General features: G+C 38.4%; 2 protein-coding genes across 4 annotated transcripts in view; one reads left to right on the forward strand and one right to left on the reverse strand.

The window, feature by feature from the left end:
• wdfy4 (WDFY family member 4) overlaps nt 1-15120 on the forward strand; it is a 44329-nt gene extending 29209 nt beyond the window's left edge. The window contains exons 50-64 of one of the 3 annotated variants that reach the window (XM_077729529.1): nt 496-538; nt 948-1067; nt 1276-1399; nt 1491-1600; nt 2548-2698; nt 2954-3045; nt 4175-4384; nt 4455-4575; nt 6338-6495; nt 7228-7386; nt 7532-7711; nt 7866-8048; nt 8759-8855; nt 9445-9574; nt 14883-15120. In XM_077729529.1, coding sequence (XP_077585655.1) covers nt 496-538; nt 948-1067; nt 1276-1399; nt 1491-1600; nt 2548-2698; nt 2954-3045; nt 4175-4384; nt 4455-4575; nt 6338-6495; nt 7228-7386; nt 7532-7711; nt 7866-8048; nt 8759-8855; nt 9445-9574; nt 14883-14898 — 1894 coding nt within the window. In that variant the 3' untranslated portion in view covers nt 14899-15120. Of the gene's footprint in view, nt 1-495; nt 539-947; nt 1068-1275; nt 1400-1490; nt 1601-2547; nt 2699-2953; nt 3046-4174; nt 4385-4454; nt 4576-6337; nt 6496-7227; nt 7387-7531; nt 7712-7865; nt 8049-8758; nt 8856-9444; nt 9575-9646; nt 12933-14882 lie in introns of those variants that run through there. The other 2 variants (XM_077729526.1, XM_077729527.1) reach the window with 2 other exon arrangements.
• On the reverse strand, nt 11626-20083 carry vstm4a (V-set and transmembrane domain containing 4a). The gene is made up of 8 exons (XM_077729530.1): nt 19798-20083; nt 18445-18894; nt 15057-15110; nt 14860-14967; nt 14104-14137; nt 13881-14029; nt 13541-13605; nt 11626-12410 (listed from the first exon to the last, which is right to left on the reverse strand). Exons 1-8 carry the CDS (start codon nt 19844-19846, stop codon nt 12258-12260), a joined length of 1062 nt encoding a protein of 353 aa, XP_077585656.1. The 5' UTR covers nt 19847-20083; the 3' UTR covers nt 11626-12257.
• Nucleotides 20084-21206: the final 1123 nt, after the last annotated feature.

Genomic DNA, 21206 nt, shown 5'->3' on the forward strand with positions numbered 1-21206 from the left:
CATAGTAATATTACTAATACACAGTACTACAACATAGTACCACTACTAATCAGTACTACTACCTACTACTACTACTACCACATAGTACTATTACTAATACACAGTACTACTACATAGTACCACTATGAATCAGTACTACTACCTACTACTACTACTGCATAGTACTAGTACTGAATAGTACTACCACTACATAGTACTAGTACTGAATGGTACTACTACCTTCTACTACTACTGCCTACCACTACAGAGTACTACTCCTAAATAGCACTACTACTACATGGTACAACTGCTAAACAGTACTAATACTACGACTACTACTACTGATACTATTACTGCTACTACTACTGCTACTACTACTGCTACTACTACAATGAGTACTACTACAACAACTACTGCTGTTACTACTTGCTTGTCTTAGACTTGGAGTATAACAAAAAAGTGGTAAATGTTTCAGCTCTGGTGATGACATAAGCTTTTTGTTTTCTTATATACCAGGAAATCCCCCATTGTTGAAAAGGCAACCCTCCTTAAATGGCAGGTATGTCACTGCTGATCTGTTTGCTCTTTACATTAACTCATTGGCTGCCATTGACATCTCCAGACGTCAAATCCATTTGGACTGGGAGAAGCCGAATGAGTTCTTTCTTAGTCCAAAATGGATCGTGTCATCTTTGATGAGCATTTAAAGCTATTCCTCCTTGTTTAAATGAATTGGACATCCTTATCCACACCAGTGAGAATAAGTTGATTTTAAGACCTCTCTGTGAGTGAGACCTTTTATCATCAAATGCAAAATATGTGTTATGTGCTTAATTGTTGGTTTAGTTACTCTTTTCATACCATCCGTCTGAGTGATAATATTATTCACAGCTGCCTACTTTTTTCATAGTTGAATTTGCTTGATGAAATGTTTTCCAGTTTTTTGTACTTTGTTTTTCTTTCTGCAGAAAGGGGAGATAAGCAACTTTGAGTACTTGATGCATTTAAATACTCTTGCTGGGAGGACATACAATGACCTCATGCAGTATCCAGTATTCCCTTGGGTCCTTGCTGACTACAAGTCAGAGGTAAAATACATTGAATTAAAAAACATATAACCGGCAGCCTACTTTTAAAGTAAACACAAACCTTCTGAAAAAATATCATGCCTTTGAACAGATGTCTATTTTCATATATAACCCAGTATTCAATGGGTGATTTCCCCCCATTTTCTCTACAGTTTAATATGCATTTAAGATTGCATGAGTATTTTCATTTAAACTACACTTTTTCTAGACACTGGACCTTTCAGACCCAACAACATTCCGTGATCTTTCAAAGCCAATGGGTGCTCAGACAGAGAAAAGAAAACAGATGTTCATCCAGAGATATGAAGAAGTTGAGAGCAGTGAGATTGAAGGTGACTTTTTGGGATTCCATTTCCTATTCTTCTCACAATTGATTTGCGGTTTTATCTTCAATGTTCTCTGTGTTTCTATGATTTTTTTTAGGAGGGTTGTCAGCACAATGCCACTACTGTACCCACTACTCGTCAGCCATCATTGTGGCCTCTTTCCTTGTTCGCATGGAGCCTTTCTCTCAAACTTTTCAGACATTGCAGGTAACATACAACACAAATTCTGAGCACCAGTATTAACTGTAATTAATGCAGTCAATCCCATAGTGAAAATTGTAGCGTTATGTAACTTTCATCATTGATTCAATGAGTTGTTCATCATTCATTTAAATCATTTACCTCAATTTATAATCCTATAAAAAAGGGTCTGGAACTAAAATGAGCTGAAACACAGCAAGGTGAAAAGATTTCTCAAGATATGGACAGGGTCATTATTAATAATTAGAATGATTAAAATTCAAATAAGGTAACTGTAATGAATACATATTTGAAATGAAATTTATTTTTAAACTGATTTGTCGGTATAACCCGACTTGGGCACAAAAAAAATTTACGGCTCAAACACATGCAAGCGACTTTGTGGAGGAAAAAAAAACAGACAGAAGGAAAAACAAACACATTTTGAGGAATGAATTAGGTTAGGACGTTCCAATGGCATCTATTGTTTTTTTTTTTTGGTTTGGAAATAGATCATTGTGTGATTTCAATATATATGCAAATAATTGCAGGAGCCATCTAAAAACAGCCCATACAGATAGCCATCGTATTCACAAATTTCCTATATAGCGTCCAATTGATGATAATGAAAAGGCATGCATATTTGATAGTCAGAATAAAGCAATAAAGATGTTAGTCTGGTGAATTACTCTGCTTTTTTTTGTCTACTGAGGCGAACAACAGTCGTGTTGTAATATACATAACTGAATTTAGCTGTGTAACCAGGTTTATCAATATTTAAGCTATTTTCATTCATTTCAATGATTGTTTTATTCTAAATTACATTCCCTCTCATGAGATTTTCATCCCAGATTATAGGAATTTATGGAAGGATGAAACGCTTCCTTTATATTCGGTGTGGTTCACTTCTCTGAATAGTGTAGTTTTATAACATCGTATCTGTTTTTCTCCTTTTTCATCTTTGCTTCTCATAGGGAGGATTTGATATCCCGGAACGGATGTTTTATAGTGTAAACAAGGAATGGGAGTCAGCCTCCCGAGATAACATGAGTGATGTCAGAGAGCTGATTCCGGAGTTTTTCTACCTACCAGACTTCCTGCTCAATTCTAACCACATGCAGCTGGGTCAGGTTCTAAAATTGGATCCTCTTGATTTATGAAAAGATACTACACAAATGCTTTGTGATGGACTAGTGACCAATGAATTTAATTACCACTCTAGTCGGTCATATCACTTTGAAGTATATAACATGTTTACTTTACAAAGGGAGTAATTGCCGCATGTGATTTGGATTTTGATAAGGATTCACAAATTGCCTAAAATACCAGAAATGCGCCATTATTGCTAACATGCTGGTTTTCTCTTGACCTCGTCGTCAGGCTGCATGGAGGACGGAAATGCTCTGGGAGACGTAGAGTTGCCGGCGTGGGCCAAAGATGACCCTCAGGAATTCATTAGAATGCAGCGTGAGGTCAGTGACCTCATTCCCTCACTTTTGGACACTGTTGTTTAATTAACTTATGAGAAACTGTTAGGTTCATCAATAATTATATTTTAATATAATTATAAAACAATACAGGGGGACATCTGATTCAATTATATATATTTAATTAAATTGGCATCTCTGGTGATCATTTGCAAGGGAGAATACATTCCGACCTCATCCTCGTCACGAATAATTCTACCGTGCGGTAATTTCTCCTGCCCCTTTAAGGCCATAAATCAAAACAATTACAAGGTTATTGATTAATCCAACTGTGTAAGCAAAAGCAACATCTGCAACAATCGTAGCATATCAGGTATTCAATAATAACAATTAAGGGGAACTCTAAACAAACTCCATTGGAATAACTAGCGCGAACAGACAACCTAATGTTCTAATACAATATTAACCCAGTGCAGTTATTCCTTTTTAAAATTTACACACACACACACACACACACACACACACACACACACAAGCTTTATTATTCCTTTATATTTGTACTGTCTCTTATGATGGTCACTTTTCAATGAAAAGTGCTACACTAAAATTCTATGAAGCAAATTGGTAGGTCTGTTTCTCCTACAATAGTTAACGTCAGCCTCCCTTTGCACTTTCTCATTGTTTTGCTCTACTTCCCACTTTTATCCATCTATCTCGAGGGCATCTGATCTGTTATCATGGCACAATCTACTGAACTATACTCATAAAATTAGTAAGTTTTAGAGATGTTTTTTTTCTTCTGTACACAAATTGAATCGGGACAATATACTCTCATTATGAGTTTTTTTTTTTAGGGGTATGTGTGTGTGTGTTTATTCCAAGGTGGGATTATTAAGAATATTTGCCAGCAGGCTGCAGGCCATTGTGTCCTCTTTTTTTCTTATTAACTCTCAAAACCATACACTGACTAATTGGGCACAAATCTTTCTTTAATTCAAAAACCGTGATAACTTTGCAGCAACTGACTTCTTATGATTGCTTGTGCATTCGAAAACCAGTGGCTCTAAAATCGTATATTATAAGTTTGACTGATGACTTTATCCTCGCTCTTATAATGAAGCCCTGTTTGCCACAGTATTGTTTTGCATCGGTAGCTTTTGTTTTTTTGTACCAGGCCTTAGAAAGCGACTACGTGAATTCGCACCTCCACTTGTGGATTGACCTGATCTTTGGGTATCGGCAACAAGGCCCGGCCGCTGTGGAAAGCATCAACACATTCCATCCCTTCTTTTATGCTCAAAGAGGCCATCGAGATGTTAAGGATCCACTCATTAAGAGTACTATCATGGGATATATCAGCAATTTTGGCCAGATTCCCAAACAGGTAAAAAAAAAAAAAAGAAGGGATACACATTTCTTTACCTTGTAACATAAACCTTGTGTCCTTGCCGTAGCTCTTCACCAAACCTCATCCACCTCGTAGCGGTACCAAGAAAGATGGGCCAAGCCCATCTCATCCCACTCCATTTTTCTTCAATCTTGACAAATTAAAGACAACTGCAGAACCATTTCGAGGTACACGTGCGAAAAGTTACCTTATCAAGAGCATTATTTAATACTTTTGTAATCAGTTAATTTTGATTTCCTTAGTTTACTTCTTTTATTTATTTCATAATTGCTTAAAATTCTCAATTAATATATTAACATAAAACATATATTAAGCACACATCTACTGAATAATTGAAAACTGAATATTGTTAAATAAGGTAAACACTAAAAAACACTAAAAAACACACAAAAAACACTAAAAAACACACAAAAAACACTAAAAAAACACTAAAAAACACTTGAGAGAGAACATACAAACTCCACACATGGACCAACCTGGACTTGAACCCAGGACCCCAGAGCTGTGAGGCCGACATATTAACCACTTGCTCCAAACGGCCGCCCTGGCTGAGTCATAGTCCATTTCCAAATCCCCCCAAAAGTCTATATTATATATGTTATATATAATATTAAGAGCAAAGACAGCAGTGACTCTAATAATTGCAACAGTGCAGAAAATAGCATGCAATAATTGTCACTTTGAGCTGGCACCACTTTATGTTGCTCACCGCCTTTATTTTATCTCACACAATTTGACGCCAATTATTATATACAAGATGGGTCCCTGGCTCCTGGGGACGCTTGTAACTGTGCAAGAGCATCCATATTTTAATTTACACTATGGACGGGGTGGAAGGCACTATCTGTTGGAACTAGGATATGGAGATGACTCTTTTGCTGAGCTCTACTTAATAATCGGAATATCCCTACAGGCCCACTGGGGAAGAGGAGATGAATCTGCAAATGCTCAGGGAGAGATTCCTGCATATTACATTTCATATTAAATCTTAGAGCGTCTGATCTGATCAATAAGCAGATAGAGATGAATAGGAGGAGGAAAGCCAGAACTTGGCTTCTTTCTAGGGATTTTCAGAGCAGAGTTGGTGACAGGATGTAATGATTCCTCTGCCTATATATGTACGTCAATTGTAGGAACAATTACAGCTCCTTTTTTTACTCGGCTCACAGATTCTCTCCTTCACACAAGCACACACAAAACCTGGGAAGCTTACCGAGATGTTGGTATGCACTCCAGATATACACTAAAGTTTAGTTTAAATTGCAGGCTGCTGTGGTTTCCTTAAAGAAAATGTCTACTAACAAAGTTTTGCTGCATTATGGTGATTGAATTAAGTGCTGTATTTTCTTGGGCTAAAAGTAGCACTTTCATAGTTTGGCTAAGCCAGCGATTTTGACTTAATATGCACTGTTTTTCACACACAAAGCATATGAGAAAGACATTGCAGGCTCATCCTCTTCTTCCAGAGCTGGCAAGTTGCTCAGTAATTCTGAAGATGAAGGCTTTAATGGTTTTTGTAGTGATTTGGCATTAAAAGAAGAGTTTGATAAGTCATCTTTCTGGTGTATTTTAGGGTATAGTGATTCAATTATGGTACCTTAACAGCCTTTTTAGACTTTTATTCACTAGTTGGTTGTTGTTACTATAATTTATAATGTTTTGTTTTTCATTTTTCATTCAATTGAATTCCACTAAAGTGTGGCTCAACCCTTTTCATTATGTATTTTATATGTTTGGTGTGACTTATACGCAGGTGCAATTTATAGTCCGTAAAATACAGTCAAATAAGATTTTATTTATTTTTTTAATGTAAAATCTTACAGGTCGAAGTATTTAAGATGCAGTTTTGTGAAACATTTGTGCTCCATTGTGTCCCACTTGCAACAACATATCATGTGATTTGTTTGTTTGTTTCTTTATTTTTTAAAGAAATGCCTAAAGGTCCAGTGGGCCAAATAGTGTGTCTTGAAAAAGAGGTCGTGGTTCTGGAGCCAAACAGACTTCTCTTGTCTCCATCGTTGAGCTGTTTTTTCAATTGGGGTTTCCCTGACAACAGTTGCACCTTTGGAAACTATACCACTGAAAAGGTACTTTAAAATTCTTTTTAATTTGGGATGATGATGATGTACATCAGTTGGAGGTGTCCCAGATTTGACTATACGAAAATGGAGCCAGATCATATCATTTCCAGACGCTTGGAAATGGGTGTAAAAGAACGAAAAATATAGATTTCTTGATTCATTGTTTGATTGCTGCCTGTCAAATTAGATTTGACACCTATTGCTGTCAATGGTAGACAAACTGTGTATTTATATTAACACTACTGAAACTTTGCAGAACAAAGAAAAAGTATGAATTCACAGAAAAAAATACTGAAATACCTCAATTTATCACATTAAATGCCCGACTTAATGTTCACATTCTTGTCAGTTCATTTATAGAAAATTAAACGTAATTTGATTGCTGCCTTATTTCTTGCTGCCGCATATTTGTGCGCGTGTCGTTAAAACCAATAATAATAAAAATTAATCATCCTTTTGCTTGGGTATAATGTTGGGATTAATTTGTTTAAATGGGGGGGAAAAAGACATTTAGAAATGCTTGTCCCCTCTCTTATTAATACAAGATATCGGATCGGGACTATGTGCAGATCCTCAAAATAAAAAAATATGTCATCAGGCATCTTTAGGATTTGTGTGTAGGAGAAAGGGAAAGCAATGGACTGGATAGCCGATACAAGGATGTAGTTAAGGCCATTGAAATACGTACACAAGAGTAGTTCACTATCGCCTTGTCTTTTGCTTGCATGACTACCTCAGACATTTGCCGTGTGCGAGAGTTTATGCGCTTGGGGTCCAACAATGTGTGCTGCCAGTCCCAACCCAATGACTGTCATCACTGCAGGAAGCAGCACTGTGGTTTGTGTGTGGGATGTAATGTACACTAAGGACAAAGTCACTCACATGAAATTCAGACAGGTGAGTCTGCCATTTTTCATTGCCATCTAGATAAAAATGAACAGAGATCCTTTTGTATTGATTTCTGCTGTTTATTTAAAAATAGCTTTTAATTGTTTTGGAACACCTTGTATTATAATATAATTTTTTTTTTTTTTACCTTCAGCCACTGTATGGTCACACTGAAGTTGTAACATGCATGGCCGTCTCTGAGGTCCATAGCTTGTTGGTGAGCGGTTCCTGTGATCTCACGTGTATATTGTGGGATTTGGAAGAATTAAGCTACATCACTCAACTGGTTGGACATGCAAGCGGTGTCTGTGCTGTGGCAATAAATGACCTCACAGTGAGTTTGATCTGATTCTAGTCACTGTTGTTTGACTCAGTGCTATGAATATAGTGACTGGTCTTACAGCTGCTTGGTGTTGAGCCTCTTTTATTTGAGATGTTTGCACATGTGTACTGAAATGCATTAACTGATTTGCACTGATTGGATCAAGGGTGAGATTGCATCATGTGCAGGGCCTTTGATATACCTGTGGACGATTAAAGGTCAACTTTTGGCCTGTACTGACATGTCCTTTGGGATTCGAGCTGACATCCTTTGTGTGAGCTTCTCACAACGACATGAGTGGGACACCAGAAATGTTGTGGTCACTGGCTGCGCAGATGGCATCATACGGGTAACTATTTTACAAGAGCTGTTGTATAGAAACATAAGATAACAATGGTGTTTCTAGCAGAACTTTGGAGTGATTCATTTTATTGTCACCCTTTTTTAAAAACCCATAGCTCTTTGTCGATGAGGAAGAAATTCGCTTCTGTCTTCTTAGATGGGAAATGTTTCAGGAGTTGAGAGACATTACCTAATACGCTGACTTTGAGACATTTGTCTATCTGTTTTCTCTGTGTAAACAGATTGTATATTTACTTAACTGACCTTGACAAAAAAAATAACCATAATTCACTACAATTCACGTTTAGATCCCCAAACACCACCAAAACTCCTCCTGAATCTTTTCAACAATAATAGGAACAACAGAAATATTTCTCCTTGTTCACATAGTGTACGACAACATAGGTTGGAATGCAAGTCATTACTTTGTTATGAGCCTTACAGGTAGCAGCTTCGTGTCCATCAAGGTAATAATAAAAGCACACGGCCTGTGTATGTTTAATATGAGCACAATGATACTTTGCTGCAATCAAACTGCAAAGTCCTAAATTAGGCCTACCACTAGGGAACGGGTGCCAATACCAACACATGCGCACAATTGGTATTATTACTTTGTTATTACCCTGAGTTATGGAGAGTGCACTTACCTCGACGCGTATGTGTGCGTTTGCTATTATGTTGAATTACATCTGATTTTCCTTTGTGTCTTTCACACAGATATGGAGGACAGAGTACACCAGAACACAATTAACTGACCCTCCAGAAGAGCCCACTTCCCCAGGGCGAGACCCAACAGCGCCGATAGAAAGTGCCGGTAATTCTGCTCGTTTTACGATGTGATATAGATCTATTTCTAACAGATGAGATGACGGGGAGTGGCCCAACAGGAAAAGCTCACCAAAAGTATATTACTTTGCTTCCACAAGGAAAAACTCACCTCCAATTAGATGAATCCTTAAGTGTGAGATGATTATTTTTTAAGCGCGCCTATCCGAGCGAGGCGGCGAGCTTTTTTAGATCCCTCGCTAGTGGTAAGTCTAGCAGGAAGGATGTTGTTATAAAGTTATTAAACAAAGAAGCAGTAAACACTGATGAGTGAATCTGCTGACGTGCGTGTGTGCGTATAATTTAGAAAGCAATAATACCCAGATCCAATTTGGCATACGTTGGTTACAGCCCTATTTCACCTCACATGAGCAGTGCTTGGTAAATTACATTGAGACTGTTCTTTATGTCACATTTAACATTCATATTTCTAATATTTTTATTTTTTGGAATTTATTTTTCACCAGGGACATCAAATCAATCACAGAACTACTAAAATTCGTGCTACAAAGTCAGACAGAACACCCCCCATGATGATGTTATAACAGTCAAGTTATGTCATCATGATTTTTCCATAGCAGGCGGCACGGAGCAGGTTCGACGGTGGAAAAGACGGCTGGTGTTATGTCAGGAGCTGAACAGAAGTCAGGCTGTATCGCAGAATCGTCGCAAATATAATCCAGCTATCACAGCGCTGGCTATGTCCAGGTATTCACATAATGACGGCTACTATATAAAATGTGGTATATCATGAAGATTTGCTGCTTAATACTTTTGCAGGAGCCATGCAACGCTGTTGGCAGGAGATGCCTGGGGCCAAGTTTTCACTTGGACATGTGAATGAGCTCATATGTTGACATTTTTTCTTGGGGCCTGTGGATTGTACCTTGAATGTGAATATTTAGTACGATGCCAGTGTAAATATTGAATTGAAAACTTGATGAAACATTTTTAGTGATGCCTTATTTTTTGCTATTTTACATTCATCATCTCATTACATACCATACATTAATACATCTTTTACTGCCACTGCCAATAGATGTAAAATCATCCTTTTGTTGTAAATCTAACTTATTTTGTCAATGTTAGACGTTCTATCCTATTTATTTTGGAAGGGTAGCAGGGAACGAACATGCTTTGACAAAGGAGATAAAATTAAAATGATAGAAGTATCAGAGATGTCCCAAATTATACGGTAATGGCATTAGGGGGAAAATTGAAACAAGACTTTCTAAAAGGCAACTGGGGATTACTTTGCCGCCTCACTTTTTTCTCGTGCATCCAAACGCCTCCGTCATGAAGGAGGTCTCTGTCTTTAACCTTTGAGTGTGCAACTAATTGTGCTAAGTGAAGTAGCTTAATAGAGTGGAAAATAGTCATCGTAATTTTCCCAAAGAGCCGCCAATGACCTTCTCTAAAGACAAGGGCCGGGCTCCATTCGCTCTACATGGCTGGTTTTACGATAGAGATGTCCAAGCGTCGGCTTCTTCATAGTAATTAAATCAAATAAATTATAGCGCCAAGGCAGAACCATCTTGTAGCCTAACCCAATTATACTGCAGTGTAAAGCTAATTATTAACCATGATTACAATTAGTCTAATTTGAATAAATGTCGTCATTAGCGCCTTCATCGGTGGTGGACGAGAGCAAACTGAGGGGGATGATGAGGATCATCATCTCTGCCTCTCCCACTCTTAGAGAGTGTGAGCATCATATGCGTCCTACCTTTCTATTTTTCAGCTTGACCTTCACCAAATGCCTCACGACCTTAACCTTTCCTGCCCGCTTGAGCAAAACGCCTCCAGCCCCCCCTAAAATGCTCCTAATTGCCGAGGCTATTTTGCAAGGATCGACTCCCTTTGCTTCTCAGTTCAATTCAGTTTAGTCTCTGTGCTTGGCTTCAAATGGTAACATTGATTACAGTATCTCCACGAACGTTTGCCATATTCTTTCACTCCTGCTCTATGTTTTTGTATAGCTGGAATATATTTACCAAGTAAATATATTACTATTATTTCTATATTATTATATTATATGTAAGTATAGTATTCATATTAACCTATAATATATTTTTCTTCTATTATTATTATTGATGGAAGTTAGCCCACGGCTGCAAATAAGATTATATATGGTTATTCTATTCTAGAAGTTGATTCATAAGTTAGACGCATTGTTAAAGCCTTTTAACACAGTGGCTTGATTGATAATGATAGACATTAAATCCATTTGGACTTGGAAGATCAATGGCAGGGAATAAGGTACTAATAATGTTTGATTCTATAGTTTTTCATTTTTAAAAGATGTTTACTTTTTTAGGATCAATTTAAAAAATACTGTGATAATTCATTTTTCAATTTAAAAAATTAGATAATTGAAAAATGTTTTTCAAAAAGGACAAAACATTCATTTTCCTTACTGCTTATCCTCACAGGGATCACTAGCTGACTTCAGGCCATAGGCGGGGGACACCCTGAGACTCACACTCATACCCACGGGCAGTTCAGAGTGTGTGATGTGGGAGTAAACCAGAGTACCTGGAGAAAACCCACGCAAGCCAATGGCGAACATGCAAATTGGGATAGAACCCTTGTGAGCATACGCTGTTCAGTAAATGAATGAATAATTATTAATTTTCCGTCCTTAGCCTGACTTTGAGAAACGCACCCTACATTAGGCACATAGGTCATCGAGCACATATAGAGACAGAAAACCATTCACACTCACAATTACATTGCAATTACACCCAAGTCAGGAAAAAGAAGGCTTCTATTTAAAATGTTTTAAATATTTTGTGTGGAGAAAAAAAAAGAAACAATAGAGTAAATAGTCCCTGATTTCTGCAACCCCAACAGTCAACAATAATACTTTTCTGTCAAGTGATTAGTTGACTCATCACAAAAAGAACTGATGATTATTGAAATATCAAAATAATCATTTGTTGCAGAGCTACATTACATAAAGAAAATGCATGCATATTCGGGAAAAATTCAGTAGATCATTAAAAAAAACCTTTATATATGAAACATATTTTACATGGCCTTACAGTATATGCTATTTGTTATTTATTGAGGGGTCTTCCCACTGTAAACTACATATAAATGTAAAATGCTGAGGCTTGCAGTGTCACTTAAAAAAGAATGAGCACTGACAATGATTTCTATCCTGAGCGTCCACTCCGCAAAAACAGAGCATTCTTGTGAACATCTGGCTCACAGACCAGCAATGCCTATAAAGCAAACAATAGAATAAGACCCTAAAAATGGCCTGTTTTCAACCGGAGCTCCAAGACATGCAAAAAACCTCGGCAAAAAACAAATGCTAATTCCCAGAATGCATGTTCACAAATACTGTGGAACCCAATCATTTTGTGTCCAGATCCAGCTTCTATGTTTACACCTGCTTCTCCTGGAAAAAGATCTGAGCATACACCGTGTCTGGGTTTATGGGGTCAGGGTCGGGGCTAGTCGAGACGGGAGGTTCGACGGTCGGTCGGACCAGCTCCAGCTCTGCGTAGGTCAGACTCTCCTCCTGCCGTGCTCGAGGCTGCCGAGGGTACAGAAGGACTTAGAGAGGGAAAAGTTCATTTCGTTTTCTTCAGATTTCAAACATTGGTCTCAAAAGCGGTGAAAAGACTTTTCCAGAGAGCCCAATCATTCTAGAGTAGGTGGCGATGATGCAATATAGATTTGGCAATGAAGGGGGTGAAGATACTGATGTTGTCAGTGTATGAAAACAACATAGCCACCTTCTACATGGCCTTACTACTGTCAACGTTATACAAGAGGCTAGTCAATTATTGACTATTCTCATTACAGAGAGTCATTTAGAGCTGAGAAGAACAATCCAGCAAATTCATGAAATTTATGGTCAACTGGACGAGAAAGACACAAGAGGTTGAGACGTCAATGTCCAAGTGTTCTAACCACAAAAAAAGGGTACTTTCATGAACACCTTCCACAATATATGCACAATAATGGCTCAAATTTGACTGATTTAAGCTTTAAATCATAACAAAACAGAATGGCATTATTGTTGCTTTTCAAAAATAGAAATACTTTTTGTTTCTGGTTGCAACAACAGCATGGAGCGTTGTCAAGATTTCTACTCTGGATGGAGTTTTCAAGCTTTTGCGTTTTCAAACCCCCAAATCGCCTGCAAACAGTGTTGCATTTTCACCACTATTACTTTTGTTGTGTAAACGATGCTTAAAACTTACAGTAAAATGACACTTTTCAGTTTTTTGTCGTGTAAACGTGGTCTAAAAATGTATTACTGGGCTGTCAGGTAATGTTTAGATTTTTGTAAGGACACTTGCATGGGAGAATCTGTATTGAGTTCTTCACAAAATTCTAAAAATGCTTAGAAACATGGGAGTAGTTGTCTTCAGTGTGAACTTACCTGACAGTTTAATTGTAGAAATAAAACCAGTGAGGCGCCCTAAATAAATAATTGTGTTTGAGAAGCAATAGAGATAAATATAATTATCACGCTCATAACCAAATGAAGAGAGAGCAATAAACTCCTGTAGACAATCACGCAGTCATGAGACAAATTCCCAATTGCGTGTATTTCGGCAGCAGCAATTTTATAAGCGCTTTTTTAAAAAAAATGATTAAATTAATTTCCTGCTGTTACTGACATAAGTAGAGAAGAAGTGGAAGATGATGACTTACAGTGGCAGACCGCCTTGGAGGTTTTGACCTTTTGGGTTTTTGGGGTCTTTTTGAGGCTACAGGTACTGAAAAGCAAAACGTAGAATGGAAATCATCAGTCATTAATTACACTAAAGTAAGGGTCAGTCATCCTCAATATATTCTGTTTAAAAATGCTTTTAAAGATAATAATCATAGATTAACATTGGCTTCCATTTGATGTCATTTTGACAGTCTTATTAAACTTGAAAAATATGATGGAGAAGTAACATAAAGGTTTCAAAATGTTTTGTAAATCGACTCATTCTCGTGGAAACTACAGGCCTTTAAAGTGGTTTTCAAACTGTCCGGGTGTTTTTACCTTTTGGTGGTGTTTGTGGTGGTGGATCCTGAGGCAAATTATGGGGTTTTAATGCCACTTTTATTTCACTTTTATGTTCCGTGTACTTATTCTGTGCTCTTGGAGAGGAACTTGAAGAACTGCCAGAGCTGGTTACTGTTTCTCCAGAGCTGGATGGAACAGAGGAGTTGAAACTGAAATCTTTTTTTTGAAACATCTCAAGAATCAAACACTTTGATCGTACCTGCTCTCTGGACACTTTACCAGAGGATAACTTGCTGATGAGAAAAAAACAAACAAACACAAAAATAAGTTGATAGGGCAGATGTACGTTGGTATTTTAAAACAAAATCTGTTTGTTAATTCATGACCCTGTATTCCAAATTACACAATACTCTTTTCTCTTCACACTTTTTGTGACAGCTAAGAATATTCAAAGTACCGCTTAAGTTTTATTATTGGATTTGGGATGGCATATATTGTCTTTTTCAAGCTTCTTTAGTTGGTTCTTTTGGGGTTCTTCTAAAGACGCAGGGTTTCTCATTAATATGCAGCAGAATAAATGGATTTTGAATAGTTTTTCCACTAACTGGCAGTGGGCGGAGCAATTGTGTCGGTAGGTAACTCATGGGATTCGGCAACTTGGATGAGAGGCGAACTACAACCATTCTTCAATGACACCAAGCTTCACCATTTCAAAAATATTCAAAAATAAAACTTCCATTCACTTCAACAGGACTTTTTCCATTCCAAAATGCTTAAATTTTCTTTGAGTATTTCTATTTAAAGAAAACATTCACTCACTCAACACCAACTCAAAAATGGGTGTCATCGTCATTTTGAAAGCTCCTGGTTGCCCTCACTTTTGGAGGACGGATAAAAAAGGGCAGCTACTTGTATAATAAAGCACCGTGACCATTAAAACCTAGCATTTTCAGAACAATTTAACTTGCAAACATGACTACAATCCACTACAACAAGCGCACTTGAATCAAGTGACCTTTGAGCCTGTGTCTCCTGTAGAAATACTGGATGGTGAGCGTGAGAATGAAGAGAAAGATGGAGAGCAGGCCCAGCGAGCAGATCAGCACGGCGCAAACGTTCACATCTAGCAAGACAAAAACACGGAGCAATAACATTAAAAGCCAACCATTATTGCTGCAGAAACAACATTAGGGCTAAGAGCCGGGGGAATACCTGATAACAGACGCCAAATTCCTTCACCTCTACGAGTCTCTGGTGTAAAATGCACTGGTGAGAGAAGAAAAGAGACAAAAGCATTGAAGGGGGATAAAATGATCCAGACTAAGCATCTTTGTAAATTGTTGTTTTCTGAACAAACTGACCCACTCCAGACCAGACAGCCTCTGTGGTTTCCAGAAATATCACAAAAGGCTGACATGGAGGGTGAGTGGTGCACACACTAACACAACACACATAGATGGAAGAGATTGCTGTGAGTTTGTGTCAATGAATGATGTGGCGTGAATAGGCCAGGGGTATTTAGCAAAAGGTTGAGGAGAATGAATAAAGGCTATGTACATAAATGACTTAACCTAAGCACCCCTTAATGACTCTTTAATATGTCTTTTAAATGCATACGCTGCATAAACTCATAAGATATATCAACTGTGATTGGCTTGTCACATGTGAATATGGCCCTAATAAATGTCACAGGAGCAAGAAATATATATACCGCTTGTCAAATTGCACATCCTGGCCATTTTATTGGGTATATTTTGTTATATATATACATAGTGAGACTTTTTGCATTGTTAAGCCCCAGATTAAAAAAAAAATGCATCACTCATTTGTTTAGGGTGCCTGGTTCTGATTGCAACTCATTTGAAGTCTTCCCTTATAGAAGTATAAAATGGCAAAAGGAAAAAAACAATCATCACAATGTAGCATTGACCATCTGTTTTCCATATTGGTCTCCATTTGGGAATCATTTGGATAAACTCCCTAGTTGAAGTCCGTCACAGAAAACAAAAATCATGTTCTGCCTTAGAAATTGGTGTCAAGAGCTTATTTTTTCAAACTCCCTAGCCTCATGGAGGCAATTCATAGTAGGAAAAAAATGGATCTTGACTCTTGACAGACAGGTTGAGGCCCCTAAATATGCCATACATTCATTGGAAGACTAATAAACACATGGATTCGAAAAGGGTCTGATGCAAAGGTCTCTAATGATAAGAATAATAGCAATAAACATTTCAATAATGCATCTCTAAGTGTCATTTGTATCAAGTTAGATTTGTAGATAAGTGCAAACGACGGTTTTCTTAGGGTACTCATTAATAGAAAAGGCTAAGTACACACTTCTAAAAGAGCAAATTTTACTCAATTATCATGTCAGGAGTATCATAAAAAAAATCCAATCTGCCATATTATTGCTAAAGTATAATTTATTATTTGTTTTTAATGGAACTTGAAGAATTGAATGCATTTTTTTCACTGATGATGCCTTATGTAATTTTTTTAATTGCCTCAAATGCATTGAATTAACTCGTTAGGTTTTAAATGGCAACGAGGCATTAATGACATGTTCCCCGTGGCCTTAAAAGACGAGTATTTACGAAGAGTTATTATCCGTAAAAATTCAATGTTCCATTCTCAGTCAAATGAAGATTCCAAATTTACGAAACAAATCTCGTGTTCTGATTTGTTTCCTCTTATAATGTCAGCCCTTGTTTTTTTTTTCTGCTTCTGTGGTGTGTGCATGTCAGAGATGCCTGCGGTTTCTGTGGCTTCGTCAGTGGGGCACTGGCCTGAATGTAGGACAGGGCGTCGGCAAAAGCCTCTGCCATTGGACGGCACTTAAAAGTGTCAAAGTACCCAAAAACTTTAACGGATCCGCATCATATAGATAGACATCACTGTGGTGGCATCAGACCGCAAAAATGTTAGAGCACAATAATTATTTTAGTTCATCCTTGATGTGGGTTGTGGATTTGGGTGAGAAATGGAATGTTCTCCTGAAGGAGTCTTGAAAATGCTGATGTCATGTATACTTCCCAGTTGGTGAGCGCAGTAAGTAAGCTCAGTAACAAGCTACCTCGCTCTCATTCACAGAGTGATATTGTTGCTTGCGGTTTGGCTGTGTGAGCTCATTGTTTTTATATGGAAATACCACAGAAATGGGGAGACCCACACACACCGAGAAAGGGAAGGGGCACGACTCTATGCTAATGAACAAGCTGTAGTTTAATGTCGTATTCCATTTTACAATGTTTGCTTCTTTCCATGACATGGATTTCATGCGTGCAGCCCAAGGGGGACGACCTCAGAAAATAAGTTTTCCACGCAATAACAACAGAATTCCCCCTCTTCTCCATTCCAGTTGCTCTTGCCAATATAAATGAGGATTCTATTTGACATTCCTGGCTTGCCAGAATCAATTGATGAGTAAATCGTTGATAAAAACCGACAAGGCTTTTAATTAAATAGGAAATGCCACAATACTTGTATATGAGGTGATAGTATGTGTTTCTAGAATGGCAGTCAATCAAAATTTAATGGTGATGTAATCAATGTTCAGTATCTTTTGATAATTCAGAAAATGGGACACCAACAATGAATTGTGTTGCAATGTCCCTTTTTTTGCAATCTCAATATTCAGGATTGCATTAGAAATATTTATGGATGAATTACTTTTACAGCTAATTTGACATATAATATTTAATGCCAGAAGGGGTCAGAAGCTTTTGCAGATGCAGTATGTTATTCCAGCTTTTGAGCAAATAACTGTTGCTTAGGTAACACACATAATCTGTTCAATTTGCAATTGTACCGTTTTTCTTTCATCTGAAGCTCAAACTACTCACTGGCTCCCTCTTTTCTCGTGTGAGGCCACAATTTATCTTGGGGCTTGGCAAGGTGGTGGTTGTGAGACACACCTATTCCCATAAATCCAACCTCTCAATGCTATTTTGGATCTCACAAAACAGCAAAACGTGCATGTTGCTGATCAAATGCATTGTTTTGTTTCCAAGCAAGTCTCTATAGCGCCTGGTCTCGAAAACAATGTGAAGCCTGAGGCTTTTATCCCACAATGGCAGTTGACCGACCACACAATCCAAATCTGGATCTATGGATTGATTGGTTAAACAACAATCCAAACAAATCACAAAATGTTCATATACATTTTCATCTTTTAGATATTAATTCATTAATTTTCCACATAGATTATCCTGGCAAGGATCACAGGGGGTGCCGGAGCCTATCCCAGCCAGGCGGGGACACCCCCCTAAATAGGTGCCCAGCAATCAAAAGGTACAACGAGGCTCACAACCTTTTAAGATCACACTCGTACCTTGGGTCCTGGGTTCAAATCCAGGTTAGTTGACCCGAGTTTGCATGTTCTTCTTGGGCCTGCGTGGGTTTTCTCCGGGTACTCCGGTTTCCTCCCACATTGCAAAAACATGCATGGTAGGCTGATTGTTTTAGCATCAAAATTGCTTTGTATTTTACTTATATGTAATGTATAGTGTGAATACAGTGGATAACACTATATTTAATGGATTGGAATCACTTGAATTCAATCTAACACAAATTTAGCCAGCGTATCATCACAATTGGTTACCTGTCAGCTGTGTGGTGCTGCTACCATTGGAAGACACCCTCCATATGTTCCTGTACTTTCTTATCTCATGCACCCGACACGTGTAGAAGCCTCGATCCGTCCCGCTCACGTTGAGAATCAACAAACGGTAGACCTCTCCCTCCATTTGCTCGTGAAGACGAAACTTGGGTTGAGGGAAGCCACGAGTGTAGTTCCCATACAGCTTGATTTTTTTGATCCCCGTCTTGACGATGAGGACCTGGGAGGACTCGGCGGAAGTGGTGGGGGAAGGAGATATGGAAGGTAAAACAGGCACGGAGGAGGCCAGAGGGGAGAAGAACCAGCGAAGGATGAGTGTGCTGCCACTTCTTTTTCTTTGGGAAACCAGGCAGGACAGGGTCAGGTTGTCCCTCTCCGTTACCGAGACGACGGGGCTGGGGATCACCGTCACATTCAGAGCAAGACATACTTCTGTTGACAAAAAAAAAAAAACACAAAGAGGTTAAAAGGTGAATACAGATTACGCAAAAGTTTTGTTTTGGAAAGAAAAGTTAGAAATAATAGAATAGTCTCATGTTAGCTGCTATTTGTGTTCTGATGGATTTGAATGCACTCTAAAGACCCTTGACACACTAAGGATGTAGGAACTGCTAATTGCCATAATGTGATTAGACAAACACAAACAAATAGGGCACTCCATTATGTCATTTTATCTCTTGTGCAGATTTTTTTTAGGTGGTTCCCTTCACTTATAGTATTAAATGTGTTTGATTTGCTGCCAGCGCAACCTAATTGTCACATTTTGTTTACATTCACACGCCAAATCTTAAACTAAACTCTTGCCTAGAGTGCTGCTGTTTTACTTCCCAGCAGGTAGTGATGTTTTGTTCTGCTGCCAGCTGGGTAAACTCAAATCTGGAAGAGACACGCAGTCTGGACACAAGATGTGTGATAGAAGAAAAAAAAAGAATCTACTGTTGGAAACTCAAAAACTGCCTCAAAAAAACAAGACAAGGAGATAACATAGAGCAGATGCCAACCAGAATTGCTTTGGTTAATTTGGGAATCTCCCTGAGTGTCCTCGTGTGCTCCTAAAACTGAATGAGACAAAGTAGATTTTCCCAAATTTAATAAAGCAAACAAACCAGATTGTGTAAAGTCATCTTCTTATCGGATAGTTTCTTTCAAGTCACTTGTCAGCAATAGCACAATGACTACTTGCAACTTGAGTAGAGTGCTGTTTGTTTTATTCTTGCAGTGTAGTATCTTAAAGTATAAATAAACCTATCATTTTAGGTTTCATGTCTCGCACCTCTTTTTCTGAAGTTGTTGCATGCATGCTCACTCTAACCCTGCAAAACGAGAAAAACCTACCTATGAGCAGAACTTTAGTCAGGACCAGCAGCACCACAGAGATGTACATTGTCCTCTCTCATTGAATCCATAAACCCACAACACTGCAGTATGTATAAACAAACAGCGCACGACTGCGCGACCCACCGCAGTCTTCGGCCATATGAACTCTTCCTCTTTCTCTTCTTTTCGCCGTAATATGAAACACTAGTTGCTCTGTTCCCACTTAGGAACTCCCACTCGTTCTCCCAGTAGTCACTGACTCTCTCTCCTTCTCACATTCTCTCGCTCGCTTGTCCATGTCCTGCTAAAGTGAGGAAATGTCATTTCCCAAATTCCCGCAAGGAGGCTTGATTTTTAGAAGTTTTTCTGGTCCTCTGTGGTGGTTTGGGTCCACGTGCCCATTGCGATGCTTGCCATTTTTAGATGCGTCTACCAGAGATTGCTGAACGTGCAATTCCATTATCCGCAATTACTTGGGTAACCTTCTGTTTTTGTTCCATGAGAATGATGCATTTGTTTTTTCTCTCTCATCTGGCTGTTGGAAAGAGTGCCATAGGCTCGTCTCTGGCTGCGGTTGACAGACTCTCCCAGAGGAATCGGACCAACAGCTTTATTGGCCGGCCTGAATTGCTGAGGCAGGCACTTAAATACTACCGAAGCCAAAGTGTGCTGCAGAGGAGTGGGTGGTCAGTGTTTTTGTTATGAAAGGTTGGTTGTACATGCATGGAAGCATTTTAGGGCGATGTAGTAGCTCATTTAAACTGCGGAACTTGCAAGTAATGGTGGACTACCATTGCCGATCCAGGCCTCGTCTACTGGACGAAAGACTAAAGAAGAGAAAATACTTACGCAAGAGAAATAAGTCGGGGCATAGACAGATAGGCATAGGAGTTGACTTTCTCTTTTTACTGTTTTTTCCAATTGTCATAAATCAGTGGTGTGCAAACTTTTTAGCTCCAAGATCTGCTTTTCAAGGAGCCAACCTCCGCCATCTTTTCCTGACCAGCAACAAAGCTCACCAGTTATGTACGCATGTTGATTCACCTCGCATCACTGCATGAGCAAATATATTTATCTCTCCTATTTGCCATTACTAAATAGAATATTCACAAAAGTTAGAAAAAGTTAACCATTTACTGTAGCGGAAAAAAACTATTTAAAAAAGTTACTACCCGTCTGTTAGGATGACCTTGTGCTAAACACATTAGGAAAATGTCCTCCTCCTAAATGTAAACAATAAATTCCTACCATATCGTCTTTGAGATAACTAGAGAAAAGTACATTTACATGAGTTTTCCAAACAATGCTTGAGTGCTTGGAAATTTGTAGGCTCTTAAGAAAGTAGGGCCCACAAGGGGTCAATGTGAATGTTTATTTGTGTTTTACGGGCCAGGGAAATCAAGATTTTCTCCTTTTTCTATCATTGC

The sequence above is a fragment of the Stigmatopora nigra genome, chromosome 12 (genome assembly GCF_051989575.1).
Source record: "Stigmatopora nigra isolate UIUO_SnigA chromosome 12, RoL_Snig_1.1, whole genome shotgun sequence".
Taxonomy (NCBI): Eukaryota; Metazoa; Chordata; class Actinopteri; order Syngnathiformes; family Syngnathidae; genus Stigmatopora; species Stigmatopora nigra.

Excerpts from the sequence above, each read along its gene's own strand:
- vstm4a (XM_077729530.1), bottom strand. The coding sequence starts at position 19,846 with ATGTACATCTCTGTGGTGCTGCTGGTCCTGACTAAAGTTCTGCTCATA. Across the intron at positions 14,030-14,103 it reads GTAAAGTGTCCAGAGAGCAG|CTCTGGAGAAACAGTAACCA; the intron begins GTACGATCAAAG and ends TGTTCCATCCAG. Across the intron at positions 13,606-13,880 it reads ACCACAAACACCACCAAAAG|TACCTGTAGCCTCAAAAAGA; the intron begins GTAAAAACACCC and ends TTTGCTTTTCAG.